At 38.8% G+C, this 26,459-nt stretch overlaps 2 protein-coding genes and 1 long non-coding RNA gene across 7 annotated transcripts in view; 1 reads left to right on the top strand and 2 right to left on the bottom strand.

Annotated features, from left to right (window-relative positions):
* brwd1 (bromodomain and WD repeat domain containing 1) overlaps nt 1–13,796 on the bottom strand; it is a 41,990-nt gene extending 28,194 nt beyond the window's left edge. For 2 of the 4 annotated variants that reach the window (XM_061972645.1, XM_061972646.1), the window contains exons 1-11: nt 13,569–13,796; nt 13,413–13,471; nt 13,248–13,277; nt 13,042–13,101; nt 5,266–5,416; nt 4,632–4,730; nt 4,275–4,435; nt 3,982–4,203; nt 1,696–1,796; nt 281–351; nt 72–172 (exon numbers count right to left, since the gene is read on the bottom strand). In XM_061972645.1, the coding sequence (XP_061828629.1) occupies nt 72–172; nt 281–351; nt 1,696–1,796; nt 3,982–4,203; nt 4,275–4,435; nt 4,632–4,730; nt 5,266–5,416; nt 13,042–13,101; nt 13,248–13,277; nt 13,413–13,471; nt 13,569–13,605 (1,092 nt within the window). In that variant the 5' untranslated portion in view covers nt 13,606–13,796. The remainder of the gene's footprint in view (nt 1–71; nt 173–280; nt 352–1,695; nt 1,797–3,981; nt 4,204–4,274; nt 4,436–4,631; nt 4,731–5,265; nt 5,417–13,041; nt 13,102–13,247; nt 13,278–13,412; nt 13,472–13,568) is intronic. The other 2 variants (XM_061972648.1, XM_061972649.1) reach the window with 1 other exon arrangement.
* On the top strand, nt 12,972–17,942 carry LOC133614576 (uncharacterized). The gene is made up of 3 exons (XR_009816599.1): nt 12,972–13,094; nt 16,530–16,681; nt 16,752–17,942. It is a non-coding gene; the product is annotated as an uncharacterized lncRNA (long non-coding RNA).
* Nucleotides 16,050–24,930, bottom strand: n4bp2l2 (NEDD4 binding protein 2-like 2). Of its 2 annotated transcripts, XM_061972651.1 has the most exons (7): nt 24,789–24,930; nt 23,983–24,640; nt 23,703–23,946; nt 23,514–23,638; nt 16,902–16,990; nt 16,744–16,820; nt 16,050–16,667 (listed from the first exon to the last, which is right to left on the bottom strand). In XM_061972651.1, exons 2-7 carry the CDS (start codon nt 24,638–24,640, stop codon nt 16,526–16,528), a joined length of 1,335 nt encoding a protein of 444 aa, XP_061828635.1. In that variant the 5' UTR covers nt 24,789–24,930; the 3' UTR covers nt 16,050–16,525. The 2 variants fall into 2 exon arrangements, with proteins under 2 accessions (XP_061828635.1, XP_061828634.1); XM_061972650.1 differs by having other exon boundaries at nt 16,051–16,667; nt 23,703–24,640.
* Between the last annotated feature and the right edge of the window lie 1,529 nt (nt 24,931–26,459).

Here is a 26,459-nt window from a genome sequence, read left to right as displayed (position 1 = left end):
CACACAAATAATTAATAAGCAAATACAATAATATGTAGCAAAAAGTTGGGCCAAGTTGTATGTCAACTTACTGTGTGTTCATGGAGCTCTGATATCTTTTCTGGACTTCCACTCCCCAAGTAGTATATTCTGATGACATCATCAGTGCTTCCTGTTGCTAAGAAAATGCCACCTGCAAAAATATTAGAGCAACAATTTGTATGGTATTCCCCTGAATTATGATCAAATGTTTAATCTTGGTACAAAATGGTGGTCTACATAGGATGTTGGGACTCATTACCTGGACTAAAGGAGGAGCATACGGTCTGAACTCCTGGCCTTGGACGCTCTGTAAACTTGTGTGGGCGATCACTTTAAGAGGAGAGAAAATATTTACTAAAAAAGATCAAAACCTTATGCCTTAGACGAGGGCCCCTTGATAGGCTGCCCACAGGCCTAGGTCATTGGTGGCCCCCGAACGGTTATTCCATCACTATATGTTGGTCAGCATGTGCTTACCAGAGCTTGTCCCCCATACTCACGCTACACAGACTGTTTGTAATTGCGTCACTAATGAGCTCCCTGCTACGTGCACTTCAAGTTTCACTTTTATTTTTGTAGCCGCTCGCATATCTACACTTAGCCAGCTGTCTGTGCGTAATTTTCTAACAAGTCACTGGACACAGGGGGGCTTTAAATTATAGGCAGTAGTCGGAAATGGAAATAATTAAAATATTTATTTAAAATATTTAATTGATCATTGTTCCAGCACCATCCCTGTTTTTGTCTGATTATAATTATGATCCATTATGATTCAATGATCTTGAACATTTGAAGTTCAAGCAGCATTTATATTAACAATCCTGCCCTTGGAACAATTTGGTATTGGATCAATACCAAAATTTGTAGTATCATCCAAATCTAATGTAAAGTATCAAACAATAGAAGAATAAGTGCTTATTATATTTGAACCAAAATGTCGATCGAACCATGTTACAAAAGAAAGCAACCAGCTGTTAACAGTAAATTAGCAAATAGATGATCAGTTCTGAGAAAATAATACAACTGGATGTTATGCAATATGTTATATAACAGCCAAATTTGGAGCCCTTATAACCCTGTTTTGAAATGGTAATATTATAATTTACATAACAAATAATATATCCTGATATATATAATTATTGCAGGTGGCTGCAATATACCGGTACTGTTTATTGCAATATAAATTTTAGGCCATATCGCCCATCCCTACACAGTGTTTGAAGGCAAACAAAAAGAGGAAATGACAGCTACATTTAAGCAAATCCTCCCTTAAATATTCTACAACAACCACTGCAAAGTTTGTATTAATGCTTGTAATCTGACCTAATAAATGGACCTGTATGATTTGAGTACCTATGGCATGTCATAAAAATCAGAAAAATGTATTCTAAGTATGTAGTGTTATATTTTTTTCTGGTGTGCAATATGTGCGTTAGTAATTAATAATTCATTATTCCTTTGTGTTGAACATATATTCAGTTTCTTACAGTCAGTTTTGGATGGATGGATTGCACGCCTTACATGCAAGTAGTTTTTTAAACAATAATCTTTATTTTTTATGAAGTAATGTTTATGTTCACTGCTGTTTATATTGGATGTACATTTTTTAGTGCAAGCAAACTTTTCCTATCTTAACAACCTCTTAGAAACACAAGGTAAAAAAGCTGCACTCACCTAAAGTTGATGTTGTTGACGTCCCACTGCCAGAAGCAGACCGTAGCATCCGTACCAGTGGAAAGCATGTATCGCTTTGAGCCCTTGGCAAACGGTGAGAACTGGAAGCATTACATTCACACATCAGATTCATTACACAGAGAGGCACCCCAGTATTACCTGGCCAATAAAAATGATAACAATTTTGTCGTAGCCTCCCATTGGACAATTACTACATGGGTGATTTGACCATGTTCCAGACAGAAACAAATAGTTAAACCCTGCAGTGAGTATCTTCTTGTTTGTTAAACAACCATGTTAAAATACACATCCTTTGGTCATTGAAAATATGCTATTGGCAATGGAAAACATCAGAGGGAAATACTGAAACTAATAAAATCAGGTTAAGACGTGTCCACAACAATATTAAAAAGTGTAAGGACCGTGAGGAAAGTTTTCAAAGACGTCCGGATTTTCCGTCATCAATACAACAACTTAGCAAAGAAATATATATTATTGCAACAATTGACAGAAACAGATGGGACAGAGATTATTGTGAAAACGATGCTACAGCGCATTTGTCACAATGTTACAGTTAAGATGGGCGATATAGCCTAAAATCTATATTGCGATATATACTGTCGGGCTGCAACTAACAACTAATTTGATAATCGACCAATCTGTCGATTATTACTTCGATTAATCGATTAATAATCGGATAAAAGACACAAACTACATTTCTATCCTTTCCAGTATTTTATTGGGAAAAAACAGCATACTGGCACCATACTTATTTTGATTAATGTTTCTCAGCTGTTTGTAAATGTTGCAGTTTATAAAAAATAAAAATAAAATAAATAATAATAAATAAATTTAAAAAAGTAGCCTCTGCGCTTGCGCATCGCATAGATCCAACGAATCGATGACTAAATTAATCGCCAACTATTTTTATTGTCGATTTTAATCGATTAGTTGTTGCAGCCCTAATATACTGTATTGCAGAACGCTATATATCATCATGATATATCATTTGGTATGTAAATGATAATAGAAGCATTTCAAAACAGGTTACAAAGGCTTATAAATGTGGCTGTTGACATAGCGGTAACATACTGTGTCATTTCTAGTTGTTTCATTTTGTTAAAACTATTATTACTCTACTTGCCAATTTACTGTTAATATCTGATTACGTTCTGTTAAAAATGTAATAAGCACTTATTATTTGGTTGCTTGAATACCTTACATTAGTTTTGGGCCATACTACAAATATGGGTATCAATATTAAATAGTTACAGAGACAGTTTTGGTCATACCAATGATGATCCTTAAAATTGTCAAGATCATTAAATGATTACAAGTATGATCACAATTATAATCAGACAAAACACTAAGTGGTGTTGTAACAATATCAAGTAATTTTTTTCAATCATGTCTTACTATTGTCTGTGATACAAATCCTTTGTTTAGTGCCTTTAAAGTCCTCCTGTGTACAGGACTTATTTCCTGAGTTTGTAAACAATAATGACAAAAAAATATTTTTTTGATAATGAAAAATATCAATTTAACTTAACCACAGTAGTATTGACCATATACAGTACTCATACAAGGTATCGTTACTGTCGATATTTGTATTGAGCCGCACCACCTTTGTTTACATTCAAGTTCTCTAGATTGTGGTTAGCACATCCTCCTACAGTGTGTAGAGTAGCATGTTTAGCTATTTCTCATCCTCCAGGGATGATACTTGTAAAAAACTGAGATAATTTTTCGCCATGAAGGCGAGGATTGCTGACTTAGATATGGCTTTGCACTGTGGAGGGACATTGGGCTTTAGCTAGAATGCTGCAGTGCATTGAGGACGCGTTCGATGACTTGTTGTGGTCAAATTCGTGGGACAGAGCTAGAATGTGTCATCAAAATGCATTATCACGATATAACGATAGTATTAAAAGCTCTATCATCAGCCAGATTTACATCATTTAGGGGCGGTATAGCTCGGTTGGTAAAGTGGCCGTGCCAGCAACTTGAGGGTTGCAGGTTCGATCCCCGCTTCCGCCATTCTAGTCACTGCCGTTGTGTCCTTGGGCAAGACACTTTACCCACCTGCTCCCAGTGCCAACCACACTGGTTTAGATGTAACTTAGATATTGGGTTTCACTATGTAAAGCGCTTTGAGTCACTAGAGAAAAAGCGCTATATAAATATAATTCACTTCACTTTATATTGTATGTCACGAAATCCTAATTACAGTGTGACAAAACTCAACAGTTGTCAAATGTTGACCTAATTTGAGCAGGCTGGCTTTACCTGTAGGGAGGTAATTGATCCACTGTGACCCTGCAGCACAGCCACAGGTGCACAGGTACGAAGGCACCACACGCGAATGGTTTTGTCACAGCTTCCCGCGGCAATCAGCGTGTTTTCGTAACTGACTGCCAAGTCTGTGATCTCGGCTGAATGTCCTCGCAGCGTTGAATGGAGCCTCCCGTCAAAGGAGGACCAAATCTTCACCAAGCAGTCATCTGAGCCCTAGCAAAAGAATACAAGACGATAATTTAGGCTGAGGAAAATAATGGGTGTTTTTGACAAGGTTTTCTTACTGTGAAGATCCTCAGACCGGTGCGGTCAAACGCGATACAATACACTGCCGACAGATGCCCCAGGATTCGCTGATGCAGACGCATGCGCTCGTAGTTGCTGATGGGGTTGATGGAGCTGAAGCTCTGCGCTCCTGTCAGCTCTCTGCCCCGATAGATGTTGACTGTTTGGCGGCAAGATACAAACTATCAGAACAGATAGCAATGACCCTGAAAAGTCTACAAAGTGGACACAAACCAACACAGAAACTGACACGTAAAAGGGCATGTGGGAGCAGAACAGTGGCGATGTAGTGCAACACGTTTTCAAAAGCACAGTTTTTGCAAGACACAGATGAATACAAGTGAGACCACACCCACCTATATGTGGAGGTTTCTTGCAGTTCGAAGGCCTCTCTGGTGGTCTGCCCCTGTGAAGGGCTGCATATGATGAAGCTTGAAACCGCACGGCATCACAGTCTGAAAACAAACAAAAGGTTCTCATCAAATTCACTAAGTAGAATAATAGTAATGCAACACATTTTCGGTCATTCAATATTTTTGGCCGAAACATGGCCCAAAGTTGCATTTTTGGCGTTCGGCTGAAAGACTTTATGACTGAAACAAAACTGCTGAAACCGAATGTTGTAATGACGTAAGCAGGAAGCATGCGTTTGTCTGGTGTGGAAGCAACATGCCTGCGGTGTGGACAAATTTCAATAAATCTGATGCAAGGTGGAAATATCTAGAAATCACACTCATTTACTGCACATTTATGTTGTTCTTTTTCCTGTGCGGTTTTGCTATGTTTTGGAACATGCAACAGAACATTATGTACCACTTTTTTTTCATGGCATTTTTAGAAGCAGTTGTGCACCCACTTTTTTACCACGCTAAATGTCCAAAAAATGCATGCAAAAATAATGGAAAACATTTTAAGAATTAAGATGAAATATTAAGAATATGTTTGACTATAATTTCAAATTTCCGAAGTGCACAAATCTGACTTGGGTACCTTTTGAGGTCCTAAGCATGGACTGCTTTCCGGACCCCAGGAGGGAATGCACGCCGGGCACACAAGACGGCACATCTTTGTCAAGAAGCGGCCCCATCTGCTTACATATTTGAAGCAAATGATCTGGTGCAATGTGTCTGTTTGATGCAACCTGAATGGGGGAAAAAGACAAATACGTATATAAGTTACTGCATTGCGTTGATGATTGGAATAAAAAGCACATGACAAGTCAAATATTGTGTCAAAAACATGTAAAAACCAGTAATGCAGCTCTTGTGTATAAATAATTTTGCATTGTTTGATCAGAGGAAGAAACACACCCAGGATGTGTTGAGTCTGACAACAGGCGAAAGGTGGGGTGTACCCCCTACACTGATCATGCCAGTTCCTCACAGGGCACATGTAGACAACCATTCACACATGGGAAACTTACAAAATGCTCTAATTTTGTTCATTTCTCTATGTAGAGCCGAAATACCCGACTAGCGGTCCAAAACGTCAGACTCGCTGGCGGGTTCAGTTCCAAACTTGGAAGGCAGAAATTGCATGTGAATGCTGAAATGCCAAACTGAAATGCTAACAGCATGCTAGCCAGATAGTGTCAACTGTCAAGTTGGCACTCAGCATCAAGGGTTGGAATTGGGGGTTAAATCACCCAAAATTATTCCCGGGCATGGCACCGTTGCTGCTCACTGCTCCCCTCACCTCCCAGGGGGTGAACAAGGGGATGGGTCAAATGCAGAGGACAAATTTCACCACACCTAGTGTGTGTGTGACAATCATTGGTACTTTTAACTTTAACTTTTAACTTTAACAAAATACATGATTTTGACAAAAAAGATACTAACATGCTAATGTTAGCATGATAAAAGTTAACGAGTGTGAAGTAACAAAATATGTGACTGAGGCATATACCTGCAAAATTAGCTAAAAAGCTAGTAAGCTAACAGTTAGCATGCGTCAAGTAACAAAAATATAGACGGAGGCGTGTACCAGAAAAAAAATTGCTAAAAAGATAGCTACCTAAAGTTTTGTTACTTAATGCATGTTAATGCATTTGCAATTGACTAATATTATCAAAGAGCATTTTTACTTTGGAACGTTTCGAATCGATTGATCGGTTGAGAAATGTGTAAGTAGTAGTGACACTTTTTAAGAGTAAATGTTTTATGAATAAGTGTTTTCAATTTATTTATTTTTTTCTCCCCCTGCCATGATAGATAGCCCGTCCTGACTACCGTAAGTGGAAAGTTTTAATGTGCCAAATGTAGATGTTTGGAAAATTGTCCATTCATTTCGAATGGGAAAAAAATGTCACGGAAAATGTGCAATTCCTGGAAATTTGGATTTGGATGAACAGTAAAGGGCAGAATAATACTAATTATAATACCATGGGCCTGATATACTAAACATTTGCATGTACTAAAACATGTGCAAACATGATAGTACACACAAAGCGGATCTACTAAACGAATGCAAAGTGGATTGCGTGTTAAGTGAGCAAAGTAAAGCGTGCAATCCATCCATCCAAAACGGCCACAACAATGGGAGGGGAACATGCAAATATAGTTATTTAGCACGTACAATGTGATTTATCAACACTCATCACTGTTTTACGAGCACTATTTTGCATATTATTTAACATGTGTCATAAGGCTGTGCTATCTGACAAACGCATACGGCTGTAAGAAAAGGGTGCCCCCGCTGCACAGACGAGAATCCTTCATCCTGCGTGTGTGTGTGGCAACATTTTAGACGGTCAGAAATAAAAAAAATATCAGCAATTTCCTTCTATAATTTCATAGCTGATGGATGACTTAGGGACTAATGAAAATGAATTCAAATGATGCGGTTTTTTTTAAAGTTGTTCATTATTTAAATTTAGGAAAGATATTACCGGTACTATACATCTCCGACATGAAAAGACGTCTTTCATTATGCATTTACTTGCGGTAGAGTCATTTCAGATGCACAAATGCGCTGGCCAAGGGAACCACAGCCTCGTGGATGTAAGTGTCAGTGTGCACATGTTTCTGTTGTTTAGATTGCGATTCAGGTGTTACAGATTATAGATGTGTGCTGCTGGTTTAACACATCGCACGCAGGTACTTTAGGAGCATGATAACATGAATGTTGTAATAACATGAGCGTTGTAAAAGCCCTGTATGCACGTACAATCCTTATTTAAATAAGGCGGTGGGCACCACTTTTCAAATGCGTTATCACACACAACACGCTCACTCATAGTACATGCAATTCCATTTTTTGCACACGCTGTTTCACGCGTGGTATTTGGATCTTGGTAAATCAGGCCACATGTGTGTGACTGCTTTGGAGCAGAGGTGTCAAACTCATTTTCATCATGGGCCACATCACAGTTACAACTGGCCCTCAGAGGGCTGATTTTAACTGCGAAACATAAATGATATCAACATTTATGTTGTGTATAATCGCCTCATGATATTAAACAATTGCTCCGTCATTTGATTACTATCATTGTTAACCAACAAACCGATGGAAAACATGCTTTGGCATCACAAGTCAAGGTTACAAGCAGATACTTAAGCTCAAAATGAATTTCAAAAAGGGTTACAATAACAAACAAGAAAATTGACATGCTTGTTTCACCACAATATTGGATATGCGACAAGTACGTCAGCCTATTTATCTCCATTTTTTAAACCATTCCGTTTGTATTCAAAACTGTATGCCTATACTGAAAGTATGCTCTTGTTCATAAGTTTTTTCTTTAATTTACTGAACTAATCCATTTGCTTTTTATTTCATGCATTTATGGCAAATAATGATAATATTAATGGATTAGATTTTATATCGCGCTTTTCTATTATTAGATACTCAAAGCGCTCACAGAGAAGTGGGAACCCATCATTCAATCACACCTGGTAGTGGTAAGCTACATTTGTAGCCACAGCTGCCCTGGGGAAGACTAACGGAAGCGAGGCTGCCAGTTTGCGCCTACGGCCCCTCCGACCACCATCATTCATTCATTAGTGTGAGCGGCACCGGGGGCAAGGGTGAAGTGTCCTGCCCAAGGACACAACGGCAGCGAATTGGATGTCAAGAGGCGGGGAGCGAACCTGCAACCAACAGGTTTCTGGCACGGCTGCTCTACCCACTACGCCATACCGCCCATATATAAATGAGGGAGCTTTAATGTTTTGAATTTAATTTTCCAAAATACAGGTCACTAATTATTTAACTTCTGTAGCACCCTTTATAGTTGGCCTATCACAATGGCTCCGGTACCATTGGAAAGTTTTTTCCAAGGTCTTTAACATGGGATCATTTGCTTTGAGATATTTTGCATTTGAATTTTTTTGTCACATACTTAACATAATGAAACAATATTCAGTTATGACCTAGAGCTGCATGCAGTACAATTGTTGACGTTAAAATTGGACTAGATTTTGCAAGTAAGGTGAAGTGTCTTATTATTTCCAAGCTGAGGCATATGTAGCCCCGCAGCCTTCAGTTTGACACCTGTGCTTTGGAGCATTTGTGCAATTAGAAGAACTCAGAGAATTCTTAAAACACCAACGCACTCTTGTCATAATTATGTCTCCAAATGAAATAACATGCATTGATTTATTGGGATGTGGGATACATCTTTGTACTAATAATTTTATTTTGTTTATTTACAGTGTGCAAGATACATTATTCACAAGGAATCAATTTAGCTAATAGCTCATTTCCATCTGTAGTCCTTACAACATACAACACACATGGGAAAAAACAAATAACCACCACCAAACAAGAAAAGGACGACTCAAAACTACATATACTCGCATAGAAAAGAGTACAATTCAAAACAGCAACATATTCAAAAAGCACATCACACCTCTGAGCCCTAGGATTTCTAGACACCTTTAACAAATCCCCTGTATCCAAAAGGAGGCCTATATTATTGCCTGGCTATACTATTCATTTATAAAATACATATGCTGTTAAGTATAATTCATAAAGTGTAGCTAAGAGGCCTACACTTTATAAAATACCCAAAGAGACAATGCATAGATTAACAACATATACTTTAAAATTCACAACAATATAACATTTATAAGACATGCTCAAAACCTGTGCTTTATACTGCAAGTAAATCAATGCATCCATTTAAAAGCTATACTAATAACACTACAATACTACACAGTTAAATACTAGTCTTCCATTGCCAAACAAGCCATGCTACATACTGTATGTCATATTGAAATACTACTCAGTCAATATTGGAGAAGAACATGCAGAATACAGAAATAGGAGTGACAACAAAGGCATACACAACCCAAATTGTTTTATGTCCATTACAAAAAAGTATAGTAGTAGTGTAAATATCTAAATTATTGGGAAAATGGTGTCTTGTGACGTCTACACAGCTTTTTACTTGAGGCGTAGCTCCTTATGCAAAACGTTTCCTCTTAATCGACCAATTAGAGCGCAGGTTACAGGGGAAAACAGCGCAAAGACGACGCATCTCGCCTCCTGATTGGTTAACTGGGCGTCTGCGTACAGCGTCCATCCATCCATCTATCTTCTTCCGCTTATCCGAGGTCGGGTCGCGGGGGCAGCAGCCTAAGCAGGGAAGCCCAGACTTCCCTCTCCCCAGCCACTTTCGTTCAGCTCCTCCCGGGGGATCCTGAGGCGTTCCCAGGCCAGCCGGGAGAGAGAGTCTTCCCAACGTGTCCTGGATCTTCCCCAGGGCCTCCTACCGGTCGGACGTGCCCGAAACACCTCCCTCGGGAGGCGTTCGGGTGGCATCCTGACCAGATGCCCGAACCACCTCATCTGGCTCCTCTCGATGTGGAGGAGCAGCGGCTTTAGTTTGAGCTCCTCCCGGATGACAGAGCTTCTCACCCTATCTCTAAAGGAGAGACCCGCCACCCAGCAGAGGAAACTCATTTCGACCGCTTGTGTCTGTGATCTTGTCCTTTGGATCATGACCCAAAGCTCATGACCATAGGTGAGGATGGGAACGTAGATCGACCGGTAAATTGAGAGCTTTGCCTTCCGGCTCAGCTCCTTCTTCACCACAACGGATCGATACAGCGTCCGCATTACTGAAGACGCCGCACCGATCCGCCTGTCGATCTCACGATCCACTCTTCCCTCACTTGTGAACAAGACTCCGAGGTACTTGAACTCCTCCACTTGGGGCAAGATCTCCTCCCCAACCCAGAGATGGCACTCCACCCTTTTCCGTGCGAGAACCATGGACTCTGACTTGGAGGTGCTGATTCCCATCCCAGTCGCTTCACACTCGGCTGCGAACCGATCCAGTGAGAGCTGAAGATCCTGGCCAGATGAAGCCATCAGGACCACATCATCTGCAAATAGCAGAGACCTAATCCTGCAGCCACCAAACCAGATACCCTCAACGCCCTGACTGCGCCTAGAAATTATGTCCATAAAAGTTATGAACAGAATCGGTGACAAAGGGCAGCCTTGGCGGAGTCCAACCCTCACTGGAAACGGGTCCGAATTACTGCAGGCAACGCGGACCAAGCTCTGACACTGATTATACAGGGAGCGGACCGCCACAATAAGACAGTCCGTTACCCCATACTCTCTCGCGTACAGCGTGTGAAGCCAAACTACCCACCCTCAGCTAGCTGCGGTACAACTGTCGTGGCTAAATAACAAATAAAACCTCACATTTTCACGTACCATTGGGAAGTTTTTTCTGAGGTCTTTAACATGGGATCATTTGCTTTGAGATATTTTGCATTTGAATTTTTTTGTCACATACTTACCATAATGAAACAATATTCAGTTATGACCTAGAGCTGCATGCAGTACAATTTTTGACGTTAAAATTGGACTAGATTTAGCAAGTAAGGTGAAGTGTCTTATTATTTCCGAGCTGAGGCATATGTGGCCCCCCAGCCTTCAGTTTGACACCTGTGCTTTGGAGCATTTGTGCAATTAGTAGAACTCAGAGAATTCTTAAAACACCAGCGCACTCTTGTCATAATTATGTCTCCAAACAAAATAACATGCATTGTTTTATTGGGATGTGGGATACATCTTTGTAATAATAATTGCATTTAGTTTATTTACAGACAGTGTGCAAGATACATTATTCACAAGGAATCAATTTAGCTATTAGCTCATTTCCATCTGTAGTCCTTACAACATACAACACACATGGGAAAAAACAAATAACCACCACCAAACAAGAAAAGGACGACTCATGAAACTACATCTACTCGCATAGAAAAGAGTACAATCCAAAAGTGAAGTGAAGTGAATTATATTTATATAGCGCTTTTCTCTAGTGACTCAAAGCACTTTACATAGTGAAACCCAATATCTACGTTACATTTAAACCAATGTGGGTGGCACTGGGAGCAGGTGGGTAAAGTGTCTTGCCCAAAGACACAACGGCAGTGACTAGGATGGCGAAAGCGGGGATCGAACCTGGAAGCCTCAAATTGCTGGCACGGCCGCTCTACCAACCGAGCAATACCGCCCCAACATATTCAAAAAGCACATCACACCTCTGAGCCCTAGGATTTCTAGACACCTTTAACAAACCCCCCGTATCCAAAAGGAGGCCTATATTATTACCTGGCTATACTATTCATTTATAAAATACATATGCTGTTAAGTATAATTCATAAAGTGTAGTTAAAAGCGGCCTACACTTTATAAAATACCCAAGGACACAATGCATAGATTAACAACATATACTTTAAAATTCACAACAACATTTATAAGACATGCTCAAAGCCTGTGCTTTATACTGCAAGTAAATCAATGCATCCATTTAAAAGCTATACTAATAACACTACAATACTACACAGTCTTCCATTGCCAAATAAGCCATGCTACATACTGTATATCGTATTGAAATACTACTCAGTCAATCTTGGTGAAGAACATGCAGAATACTTAGACAAACTTTAATGATCCACAAGGTAAATTGTTCAACAAAGTAGCTCAGTTACAATGATGGAAAGTGTAAGGATGGAAAGGACAATGCAGGTATAAACAGACTAATATAGCGATAAAAAAATCTAACATATATATGAATATATACATAATGTGTACAGAATAATATATATACAGATATATTATATTATGTCTATAACATATATACAATATATACCTATGACCATGTACAATATTACAGTATATACAGTATATGTGACAGCAGCAGCATAAAATATAGAGTAGATAGAGTAGATAGACATATAATACAGAAATAAGAGTGACAACAAAAGCATAAACAAGCCAAATGGTTTCATGACCCTTACAAAAAAATGTAGTAGTAGTGTAAATATCTAAATTATTGGGAAAATGGCTCTAAGGACTCGTGTCTTGTGACGTCTCCACAGCTTTTTACTTGAGGCGTAGCTCCTTATGCAAAACGTTTCCTCTTTTAATCGACCAATTAGATCGCAGGTTACAGGCAAAAACAACGCAGATACGACGCATCTCGCCTCCTGATTGGTTAACTGGGCGGCTTCGTACAGCGTGTGAAGCCAAACTCCCCACCCTCAGCTAGCTGCGGTACAACTGTCGTGGCTAAATAACAAATAAAACCTCACATTTTTGCAAACGTTTACGGTCGGCGGTTCACAATTCACGTCGAGTTGCGTGACCAGAGACGAATTGTGACATTTAAAGAAAAACAAAACGCTCAAATAAAGCCACGAGAAGTTCAAAGTCATTAGAACAAAGACGGTAAACAATCCCACAGCGTGGATTCGCCTCCACAACAGATAATGTTTTGAAATGTTTTATCATAGTAAACCTTACCACATCTTCGTATGTCCTCGGGTGCTCGTTTCCAAGCCAGTCCAGTCTCCCGGGTAAGAGCTGTCGAAATCAAGAATCCGCCCAACAGAAAAGAGCATATTTAGCGTGTAAAAAGTGAGCGATGAGACACATACACATTGGCAGCATTAAAGAGTGTAACAAGTTCACTTGACTACCACATAGCTTACCAACAGGAATACACACACCTGATAGTCCTCTAGTTCGCTGACCAGGACCTGCGAGATGGACCAAAACGGACAATTAAATGCGGATTAACCACTTGGAGATGTCAATAGTGATGAGATTGGCAGCTTTTTTATATATTTTTTTAAATAAACTGGTTTAAGGCAATGCTAGCAGGAGCAGCTCACCTCGGCAGCTCTCCGACACGGACCCGTTGTGAGAAAGCGAGATATCAAGTAATAGAGCTCTGGAATAAATACATAACATGAATGAGGTGGTTTACAACAACAGGAGCAATATGGTAGTAAATTGAGCTATCAATTGGTGTTACTTCTGCGGCTTACCCGACTCAAGGAGCGAAATGTTCCGATTTTTGGCCATTGAATCGGATGTACTTTAGGAAAAGTGAATCGCAATGATATGATAACGAATAGAATATGATATATATTTATTTAATGCCGGTTACACCGCTCTGACCCCCCTCCGCGGTTGCTCCCGCTTGGTATTCGGCCTGTTTGCAGTCGCCATTGGAAGGATGAGGCCTCGGCGATACCACTTACTTCCGCCACACACCGGAAACACGCAGCGAGAAGAAATAGGGGGAGGAGCCAGCGCAACAAAAGACAAACCGGCCACACGTTGACCTGTCGCGGGTAGTGTCATGTAAAAAGGCGATTAATGTACTTTGTTTTTCAACATGACGTCAAATTAACGGACGGCTTCTTTGAAATGCGAGGCGACACCCCCTTTTTAGTAAGCTAGGTCGGGAGTCCGGTGCGTGACGTCATAGATAATGCTCGCTGTAAGTAAAGGGTATGCGATACGGCAAATGTCGGTGTCGATAGCAAGTAAATACAGGAACATTCAATGTATTGCTTACTTTGATCTTAATTTGTTGATTACGATTTTAATCATAATAAAACCCAGGACAAAGATTGTCGGTAAACAAAAAAACATTTAATCAACAAACTTAGAAATAGTTACTGTAAATACCTCAATAAAAGGACAATGTATTCAAATGGTATCATGCCCCCGTTACTTGTTTGCACACAAGTATTCAAAACATAATTATATACATCGAAACTAAATGATTCATTCAAATCCGTTGGGTCGTAGGAGTATTCCCTGAGTATGTTAATACAATACAATGTATGATGGTGTGTAATTATACCATATGAGCAACAAAACAAGACACAATCACTGAAAATAAAGATAGAAAACTCAAAAGTATCGATCCTTATACCCTGAGTTAGGTAATGTAATACAACAGCAACTAAACAAAAAAGATAACATTTCCAAGAAAAAGTTAAAGGATATCTTCAAAGTATTGATATTCTCCTGCTGGTATTGATAATGTGTAAACAACCCCAAAAAGGGACAAGCGGTAGAAAATGGATGGATGTTCTGCTTGCCCCTTGGAGAGGAAACTTGCCTATTTCCTAGATCTTGACTCATTGGCACTATCCTGTGGTTAGTTTAGTACTGCAACCACCAGTGCCATCATGTGGACAAAGGTAGTATTGCTTTCACCGTCTTGGTTTTACCGTAGTCATATCTTGGACAAGGAACATGACACACTTGGCTCTTCTTGTACCTGCTACTATATTTTAACTCACAAGCGCAACTCTAGCGGTCAGAGGTGGTACTGCAAAAAGAGTGTCGTCCACTTGACTATACATGGGGAACTTAAAGGTCCCACTTTGTGACTGGGATCCATCCCACATAAGTTGCTGACATTAAGTACACATGTATTGTTTGGTGGAATTGAATATAAAAAAAAGTGCGATGTAGTGTATTCCTACACCTCAATAACAACTATTGTTCAATAAATACTTGACAGCTCTTGTATTGATCTCATTGGGTCGTAAGATGATGATGAGAGGGAGTGTATGCACCTGTATTGCTGCAGCAGGTATGCTGATGTTGATACCTGGGAACTTCACACTATTTTTCTGTGAGATCTCAAGAAATTATATCAACACAACAAAAGGGCAGTTTTGTGTGAGCATGGAGTATAAAATACAGTGCATCCAGAATTTTCCACATATGTTACAGCCTTATATATATATAATTAGAAAATCCATGTAGATAAGTATTCACAGCCTTTGCTCAATACTTTGTTGATGCACCTTTGGCAGCAATTACAGCCTCAAGTCATTTTGAATTCGATGCCACAAGCTTGGCACACCTATCTTTGGGCAGTTTCGCCCATTCCTCTTTGCAGCACTTCTCAAGCTCCATCAGGTTGGATGGGAAGCATTGGTTTTCATCCAGGATGTATCTGTACATTGCTGCATTCATATTTCCCTCTATCCCAGTTTCTGCCACTGAAAAACATCCCCATAGCATGATGATGCTGCCACCACCATGCTTCACTGTAGGGATGGTATTGTCCTGGTGATGAGCGGTGCCTGGTTTCCTACAAACACGACGCCTGTCATTCACACCAAATAGTTCAATCTTTGTCATCAGACCAGAGAATTTTGTTTCTCATGGTCTGAGTCTTTCACGTACATTTTGGCAAACGTTTTACTATAAAAATGGCTTCCGTCTGGCCATTCTACAAAACAGGCCTAATTGATGGATTGTTGCAGATATGGTTGTCCTTCTTGAAGGTTCTCTTTTCTCCACAGAATATTGATGTAGCTCTGACAGAGTGACTCATGTTCTTGGACACCTCCCTGACTAGACTAAGATGAATGCAGCAATGTACAAAGACTTCCCGTATGAAAACTGATGCTTTTCATCCAACCTGATGGAGCTTGAAAGGTGCTGCAAAGAGGAATGGGCAAAACTGTCCAAAGACAGGTGTGCCAAGCTTGTGGCATTACATTAAAAAATATTTGAGGCTTTAATTGATGCTAAGTGTTCATCAACAAAGTATTGAGCAAAGGCTGTGAGTACATATGTAAATTTTTTTTTTTTAGTTTTAAATTTTTAATAGATTTGCAAAACAACATTTTGAAACCTTTTCACATTGCAATTATGGGTATTGTGTGTAGAATTTTGAGGACAAAATGAATTTACTCCATCTTGGAATAAGGCTGTAACATAACAAAATGTTGAAATAAAACTATTGTGAAAACTTTCCGGATGCACTGTTTGTTCACAGGTTCATTCCATAATTAGAAAACTGAACAATTTACTCTTTCCTTTGACAAACAAAAATAGCAACATATCACGTCTTAGAACAATGCATGATATGGTTAAGAATATAAAATTAATATATTTTTAAGTGTACAAATCAGTGGTTTAAAACCATGTAGAAACGTGAGATCAAAAACGCTCCCAAACTGTTCCACTAGGGGAGTGCTCGCTCTTGGCGCCGCTGGTTGACGTGATGCGGATCCTGCGAGCTCAAGACGTCGTCGATGGAAACTGGGGAAAAAAAGCGATCCAGCATCTTTGCGATCTTCTCCTGAGTCACACCGTGTTTGTTCCTCCTTCAAAATAAAACGTAAGTTTCAGGATGTGCTTTATTCCGTGGGCCAGACTTTCAATACAATGACAACATTTTACTTCTCCAGCTCAAAGGGATCAAACTTCCAGCTGGTGTTGGGCTCACAAAAGTCCACTCGGTATCCTCTCTGCAAGGCCTACAAGCGACAAAAAATAAAATGGTCACCTGCATGGCAACATGAGGCTCAAAGTGTTTAACCAGAAGCAACAAAACTAACCATTTTGACATAAGGCTTCATCTCCCAAGCTTGCAGGTTTGTGTTGTCGATGATGACAGGAGAGCGGCTGTCATGCATAGCGTCGCTAGCTGCAAGACAGTTGGACATAAACACTAGAGGTGTGACGTTTGCCAAGGAGTAGAGTCTTTGAACGATTCTTTTCACAGTTGCGGGGCGTTTTAAATGAAATTTTCCCACGCTGCCTTCATATGTGCGCTACCTGCCTGGACTGGAGTCACACCGACTGAAACACCCCACAAAATAGCCAAAAAAAAGATCCACACACCAAGCAGGGGAGATCAATGTTGCATTGACTTCATTTACATATTGTTAAACTTCATTTTATTTCTATTCACCCAAAATTCTCAGCAACTTCTATAGAAGTACGGTTGAGAGTGTCCTTACCAGCTCAATCACGGTCTGGTATGGAAACTGTACTGCTAAGGACAGGAAGGCACTCCAGCGAATGATTAAAACAGCTCAGTACATATCAGGAGCAGCCTTCCCCTCACTACAGGACATGCACTCTACCAGGGCCACCAGGAGAGCCCACAACATCATAGAGGACAGTACACACCCCCAACACAGTCTCTTCAGCCTCCTACCATCAGGCAGACGATACAGGAGCCTGAAATCCAGGACTATGAGACTGACAAACAGTTTCTACCCACAGGCCATCAGACTTGTGAATGCTAACTTGTGAATGCTAGCCCCCCCCCTCCCGTTTTACTTTTATCTTTTTGAACAAAAGACAGCTACCATGACAACCCCCAAACTGTGAACCATCACTGTAGACACTTTTCACCTTTAAAGACACATTAACTGCTGCTGTGACCCAAGGTCACCTCCATATTTATACTGTTGACTGTCAATCAGAATGTGCAATAATGTTATGTTACTTACTGTGCCTTGTATATACATTTTTATTTTTGTTTTTTATTTTTAGCTAAGTACCGTGGGACTTGTTGAAGGGTGGACTAGCAAAGTAAGATCTGTCTGTTTAACTGTGCATATGACAATAAACAATCTTGAATCTTGAAATTCACACACAGTATTCTAGATGTATTATTTATAGGCTTTTTTTAATTTCCTTTATTGATAAAATGCTCTAAAGTTGCAGTAAAGTTGATTTGCATGGAGGTCATCTGGAGCCTGTGTAGTTTTTATTGTGCCACAAAGTTTCTCGGGCGTGAGAAAAATCAAAATAATCACTTTCAAGCATTTGCATAAGGTACTACCTTATGGAATGTTTACAAAGGAAAAATTATATTAGTATTTTACAATATTTCCCACAAATAGAGTATACATTTGTGAAAAATTTAATTACTCTAATCCAAATCCTATTTTATAACTTCTGAGTGATTATTTTGCTCATAAAACTAGTAACTTCTAAAAAAAATATACAAACAAAATGTAAGGAGACAGTCTTTTTAACGACTCTTTCAATACATCTCTTAAAAATCTGTCTCCCTTCATAGATCCATAAATGTAATTACTAATAAACACTTCAACTGAGCCTGAATCTATTCATTACGGTCCATAACTCATGATTATACTAGTTTTGTATAACCTCAGTAGTCAGTCATCTAATGTGCATCATAAACCCCTCACATTTTAGCAATTTTTCCGACATTATATCTTGTCAAGAAATTAAACTTGAATACAATTTAGTAGTCAGTGTACAGCATGAGTGTCAAACTCGTTTTCATCGAGGGCCTTATCGCAGTTTTTATATATGTAATGTATTTTTTACAGTGCACACATTTTAATGGATAACTTGTTCTGAAATCATGTAAGTCAAGCAGATATTTAAGTATATACCGGTATCTTTTTTTTCACCCCCCAAAAAATGTGGAATGTATGATAATATATATCCTACATTGTTATATAATATTAAAGTTTAAAGGGAACCTATGATGAAATTTGTCTTTTCGGACTTATACATGTTGTTACAAAGTTAGATAGTCGTGTTAAACAATGTCAAAGTATCAAATCATAAAGTTGCTTGCATACAGTTTAAAATTTTCAGTTTGCGAAAAGATGACATCAAGGCGAGCTGGATGCCCTTATTCAGACATTACGTCTAGCTCTCAACCAGCTGGAGATGAGCTCCCCCACCACTACAAGGTAGGATAAAGTATTATTTTCATATAATCTTGGAATGCACATAAAAACAGCAAAGTGCAACAGGCAGTGATGTAAATTTGACCATAGGCAGCCTTTGTTATGCTGCGAGTCTGATCTATCAACGAGTGTGCAGGTTTACCTAATGATATGACCGGCGAATCTATATAATGTTGAAGTTTATTTTCGGCTGTCTGGAAAAAAATAACCGTGGCAACTTCAAGATACACATTTAAAAAATTTAAAAAAAAGAGATAAATTTAATACTTCTAAAGAGGGTGGGGCGTAGTTTCAATCACAATCTGGGAACGCTTTTCCACGTACGATCAGCTTGCATACCGACTGAAAAAACGGGTAAAACTTAGGGACTGTGGAGCAAAATGCGCACAAAATTGAAACACAAAGCATATCCAAAACATGTTTCCAACAGGACCCTTTTAAAAGATATGCAACTGCATTGTTAAGCTTCCATTCTAGTCACCTTTAAAATAAAATAACCTGGGAGGACTCCACCCTTTAGCACGGCGGGTCCAAACAGCGTGCAGTACATGTTTTTATATTCTGTCAAATTGAAGACAGTCGATAGAAAGATATTATTTCCAGGCTTTCACAGGCCACGTGAAATGGCCTTGAGTTTGACACTTGTGGTGTACAACTTGAATAGAAGTACAGATTTACTATACACTGAAAATGAGTCAATGAAAATAGTAACATAATTGTGTGCTGCCTACAGGCAACAGCGTTACTAACGTCAGGATCTGGGGATGCCGATGGCGCTCGCCTCACTGCGATGACCATCCAGCCAAAACCAAACATTGGACATTGAAACTTTTTAGCCAGGGATAAAGTAGACAAGTGTGTGAACAAAATGAGACGTTAAGCACTGAGCTATGTGAAAGAATGGTTGAGCTATGAGAGGAGGTAATCTCGCAGGTGTGCTGGAAATATTCCCCATTATCAAGGTACGGTCCTTTTCAATTGGCCCACTTTTTTGTTTATTCTTGAATAGCGTCGCCATGGTAACTTGAAATGTTCCCAATTTGAGATACGCCTATCGGCGCAAATTGAGACCTTTCCAACGGTATAACATATGTGGCGGTTTGTTGGCCGGTTCATCTTGTATTAAACAAAAAGTGTTTTTGTATTTGTGTTAATAGCGTTGCCATGGTAACACGAAATGTTACCAATTTAGATTTCCGCCAACGAAACCTTTCCTGAGCAATAACAATATGGGCCTGCTTGCATGAAAGCACCACATTCACTGCTGTTTAGCAGTGAATGGGGTGCTGGCATTGCAGCAGTCCCATAATAAGAAGAATAAATAGATGAATTTTGGTGTATAAAAACATATGTGTGAATGCTTTGGAGCATTCACACAACTAGAAGAGGCAACTCCTGAAGGAATTGCGTGTGAATGTTCCAATGCTGAAGTTGAACTGAACTGAAATGCTGACAGAATGTGGTATGAATGTAAGAATAGTTTAAATGCTGAAATGGTTAGAATGTTAAAATGGTTTGAATGCTGAAATGGTTTGAATGTTAAAATTGTTTGAATGTTGAAATTGTTTAAATGCTGAAAAGGTTTGAATGTTAAAAATTGTTTGAATGTTGAAATGGTTTGAATGTTGAAATTGTTTAAATGCTGAAATGGTTTGAATGTTAAAATTGTTTGAATGTTGAAATTGTTTAAATGCTGAAATGGTTTGAATGTTACAATTGTCTGAATGTTGAAAAGCTGACGCTAAACTGAAATACTAGTGAAATGTATAAATACCGTATTTTCCGCACTATAAAGCGCACCGGACTATAAGGCGCACCTTCAATGAATGGCCTATTTGAAAACTTTGTTCATATATAAGGCGCACCGCATTATAAGGCGCATAGAATAGACGCTACAGTAGAGGCTGGGGTTACGTTATGCATCCCGTAGTTGCGAGACCTGTTCTGGCTCAATATTGGTCCATATATAAGGCGCACCGGATTATAAGGCGCACTGTCAGCTTTTGAGAAAATTGGAGGTTTTTAGGTGCGCCTTATAGTGCGGAAAATACGATAGTTTGAAAGTGGAAATATAATGTTAAAATGGTTCTAGAAGTGAAAAGCAGAAGCTGTACTGTCTTGGTATAGTTAGGAGAGTTAACATACTCCAAAGAGGTTACAAAGTAACAATCTATATATTTTAGTTGTAAATGTATCACATTAGCTAAAAAGCTGGCATAAAAACTCAGCATGCTAACAGGTAACAGCGAGCCTACTTGTAACATGGCGCCAAGTAACAAAATCCATGAGTATTAGTTTTACAATGTACAATATTAGCTAAATGCTAGAAAAAAAAACATTAGCTTGCTAACATTAGCATGCAAATAAATGAAGAGCTAACATATATATATATATATATATATATATATATATATATATATATATATATATATAACATATATATATACATAATATTGCCAACATTTTACAGTTTTCTTATAAAATTGTGACTTTTGTTGAGTAAAATACACAGAGAGAGAGAGAGAGAGAGAGAGAGAGAGAGAGAGAGAGAGAACCCTAACCCAAATTAATGAGTTGCCACATTTTTCCTAAAAACTCATAACAAGCTTGCCTTGAGCACAAACAGAACACAAAATCCCTCAAAATAATAAGTATTTAAATTGTCTGTCAAACTATAAAAAGAAAACTCCATTTGTTTTTGGGATTTCACCGAAACCTGCAATATGTGTAGTATATTGAATCTTTGCATCTGTGATGTCACACCCTTCCTTAATAAGTGGCCATACCTTAAAATTGTTCAGCAAACATTCTAAGTTACGATTTGATAATTAACATGAGCATCGATTGCATCATACCTTATAGCTGTTCAGCCTACTATTCCAAGATACGGTTTGGTAATTTCCATGAGCGGCGGTTGCATTATACCTTATAGCTGTTGCGCAAGAAACCAAGTTATATGACGCATGAGTATTGCTGGAGCTGCGGTTCATGGGGAACTGAAAGTATGAGGGGGACATTTTTGTGAGCTAATAAATCGATCAGGGGTATACAGAGTACGGCCCGCAGCTAACTTTTTTCAGGCCCGCGCGCGGGCACATTCTAAAAATACTATTAAAAAAACAAACATAAAAAAAGTGGAATAAAAGCATTCTGGTGAAATGGGACGAGAACATTTTACTCAAAAATGTTGAGTAATAACACAAAGCTGCCATGCAGGTTATTTTGCAGTCATTGCTCAAAAAATAATAATTAATCAAAATACATGTTATTATCTATTGACATATTTAAGGCTCTAATTATTCCACTTTGAAATATTTTTGCGCAAAATATAGCATATTTATGTGTTGTCTTTGACAAAATGGGCATAAAAAAACACGAAAAGATAATTCAAACTTATATAATCGACAAAAATATCTGAAGTTGATCCAAAAACTTAAGTGATGAAAGTTAAAAAAATGAATGACCTATTTTTAACACTTTTATGAGTGGGGCCCTTTTGTATGCCCAATAATTTCATTGGGACTTTAAATTCAATTTTAATTAATTAAAATCAATAATTACCTGTTCAAGGCTCCAATTACTTCACATCAAATATTCAACTTTGAAACTTTATGGGAGTAAAATATTGCATATGTTGTGTTTTTGCCATAAAAAACAGGGTTTTGACAAAAAGGGCAAAACGAGCCCTAAATGTAAAAAAACATATATATTTTGTATTGGTTGTGATAATAAAAAATATCAAAATAGTATTTGAATTTTCAGTGTGCGACCCTCAGTGAAAAACCCTAACTAGGGATGTCCGATAATGGCTTTTTGCCGGTATCCGATATTCCGATATTGTCCAACTCTTTAATTACCGATACCGATATCAACCGATACCGATATCAACTGATATATACAGTCGTGGAATTAACACATTATTATGCCTAATTTGGACAACCAGGTATGGTGAAGATAAGGTACTTTAAAAAAATAAATACATAAATAAAATAAGATAAATAAATTAAAAACATTTTCTTGAATAAAAAAGAAAGTAAAACAATATAAAAACAGTTACATAGAAACTAGTAATTAATGAAACTTAGTAAAATTAACTGTTAAAGGTTAGTACTATTAGTGGACCAGCAACACGCACAATTGTGTGCTTACGGACTGTATCCCTTGCAGACTGTATTGATCTATATTGATATATAATGTAGGAACCAGAATATTAATAACAGAAAGAAACAACCCTTTTGTGTGAATGAGTGGAAATGGGGGAGGGATATTTTTTGGGTTGGTGTACTAATTGTAAGTGTATCTTGTGTTTTTATGTTGATTTAATAAAAAAAATAAATAAATAAAATAAAACGATACAGGTAATAAAAAAAACGATACCGATAATTTCCGATATTACATTTTAACGCATTTATCGGCCGATAATATCGGTAGGCCGATATTATCGGACATCTCTAACCCTAACCCTAAAGATGAATGTAATCTGTGCACCTCTTCTCTGGTTCCACTCGTGTGCCGAGCCAAGAAGGCCTGGATCGTAGCGATATCCATCATTTTGCGCAAAGTAGTCGTCTGTGCTCAGTATTAAGCCACTGGGACCAGTTGAGAGCAACTCCCTAGCAGGGAGATTTAAAAAATTAGACATACATAGAATTAGAAGAAAACAACTAACAAGTGTACCTTGCCATTGTGGATTTGCCAGAGCCTGGGAGGCCGCGCATCAGGATGAGCACCAAGGACGGCCCATCGAGTGGTCCGGAGTGATGCGGCTGCTCCCTCGTTTGGCGTCTGTCTTCAAAGTGCAATTCAGGTGCATCTCGGGACCACCTGGCATTTACGTCATCACGAGCTTCAAAACTATAACCGCCACAATGCCTGTCCTGATAGACTGGGTTGCATTCAGGTGCTGGGAACCGAGGCTGAGGTGGGTAATGGTGGCATTCAGGTGCTGGGAGCTGAGGCTGAGGTGGGTAATGGTGGCATTCAGGTGCTGGGAGCTGAGGCTGAGGTGGGTAATGGTGGCATTCAGGTGCTGGGAACCGAGGCTGAGGTTGGTAATGGTGGTCACTGGTGGGATACCAGTGCTGCGGTGGGTGGGTGTAATTTGGAAAAGGAGGGCGGTGCAATCTGGGCTCTGGCTGGTTTAGTGGCGGAAGAGGAGGATTCTGATTAGATGCAAACCTGTCAGAGTTCATGTTTTTTGGCCTTCTAATATAGTAGGGCTCATTGTTATACCAATGGGACCAGGGTGCTTCTTTGTGTGCACTACTTCTCTGTTGGGGAGAATCTAGCTCTGAAAGTCTGACTGTGTCTTCCACAGGTGTGTCCTGTGCTTCTTCAGATGCTTGGGCTGTTTGGAGACGAGCATCATTTTCCTCAGCAGCCTTTTCACAAATCTCCTCAATCTCCTTGTAAAATGCAGTGAGCGTGTCCTCAACACCAGACGTGGGTGTGTTCTCCTCTGGTTGAAAGGATGGACCAATGAAGGCAGTGCTCGTAATTCCCACCTGTTTCAAAACTCGTTTAAAATCGTTGTCTTTCGTAGACTCTTTGGCCGTAGAATCGTCTTCTTTACTCGATGTTTCTTTGTTCCCACATGACGTGTCCTCTTCAGACATCTGTAGCACCGCAAACACAGCAGGTGAAAGTAAAACCGAGTTAGCTCAAATGTGCTTCGACAGAAGACCGAGCCACCAACACATTTAGCATTATCAATGACCGTTAAACATTGATATACTATAAATGCTACTATCAAAACATACTTACTTCTGTTTACACGAATACATTAGTTGAACGAGCAGAGAGAAAGCGAGCTATAACATTGCTAAAGCTAACACTTGTTTACGGATGTGACGTCACTCGCATCTTTTCCTTAGTTTGAGTGTTTACCACCACCTATATGACGGCGTGACACACTACACATTTCCTGATGATTGTCCTGAGTTTCTTTTTTTTCTGTCATATTAACACTTTGTATTTTTTGTTCAAAATAGAGTTGTAGTTTAGTTTTTATCTTATTATGTAATAACATTCATTGACTACCACCAATAAGTTACAGCATATCATTATTTTTTCCACACGGGCAGTACACTTAATGTAAATATATGAAAGTTGTAGTTTGACTGAATTAGCAGTAAAAGACATGGATAAGTGGTAGGGTTGAATCGGGAGTCCCCAAACTTTTTGACACCAGGGCCCACATTGGGTTAAAATAATTAGTCTATGTGTATATACATATGTATATATATATTAGAGATGTCCGATAATATCGGCCGATAAATGCGTTAAAATGTAATATCGTAAATTATCGGTATCTGCATTTAAAAAAAATTATTAAATCAACATAAAAAACACAAGATACACTTACAATTAGTGCACCAACCCAAAAAACCTTCCTCCCTCATTTACACTCATTCACACAAAAAGGGTTGTTTCTTTCTGTTATTAATATTCTGGTTCCTACATTATATATCAATATATATCAATACAGTCTGCAAGGGATACAGTCCGTAAGCACACATGATTGTGCGTGCTGCTGGTCCACTAATAGTACTAACCTTTAACAGTTAATTTTACTAATTTTCATTAATTACTAGTTTCTATGTAACTGTTTTTATAATGTTTTACTTTCTTTTTTATTCAAGAAAATGTTTTTAATGTATTTCTTATTTTATTTTATTAATTTTTTTTAAAAGTACCTTATCTTCACCATACCTGGTTGTCCAAATTAGGCATAATAATGTGTTCATTCCACGACTGTATATATCGGTTGATATCAGTATCGGTAATTAAAGAGTTGGACAATATCGGAATATTGGTTATCAGCAAAAAGCCATTATCGGACATCCCTAATATACTGTATATATATATATACATACACATAAGATATATATTATATTTATTCATGGTTGTCTTGTCCCCATTCATACTTATTTATATTTGGTTATTGTCTTCCATCCATCCATCCATTTTCTACCGCTTATTCCCTTCGGGGTCGCTGGAGCCTATCTCAGCTACAATCGGGCGGAAGGCGAGGTACACCCTGGACAAGTCGCCATCTCATCGCAGTGGTTGTTGTCTTGTCTCCACAATTTCTCCCTCTGTATTCTTTTTTTTCTTCTTTATCCCCTTCTGCTCCAGGCCAGCTTTGCCAAACACTAAATACATCGAAACATTTAATAAAGTAAAATACAAATAAGGAAACAAGATAAATATCCCCCAGTTTTTTGTGAAGTAAATCTGTACAGCAGATAAGGCATCTCCATCAACAACATAATTTGCCTGAGCGGCTGGACAGAACACTTTTTTTTTTTTACCTGGGATGTTGGCGGGCCGTAGCTTGGGGACCTTGGGCTAAAGTTAAGCTTTGCTTCTTCCTACTCCTTTTCCGACATGTTGAAATGTGCAAATGTAACCACATGACGGTCCTTCATGTGA

This window comes from Nerophis lumbriciformis, linkage group LG17 (genome assembly GCF_033978685.3).
Source record: "Nerophis lumbriciformis linkage group LG17, RoL_Nlum_v2.1, whole genome shotgun sequence".
In the NCBI taxonomy this organism is placed as follows: domain Eukaryota; kingdom Metazoa; phylum Chordata; class Actinopteri; order Syngnathiformes; family Syngnathidae; genus Nerophis; species Nerophis lumbriciformis.
Note: the sequence above shows the minus strand (reverse complement) of the source record. Positions and strands in the feature narration are given on the sequence as shown.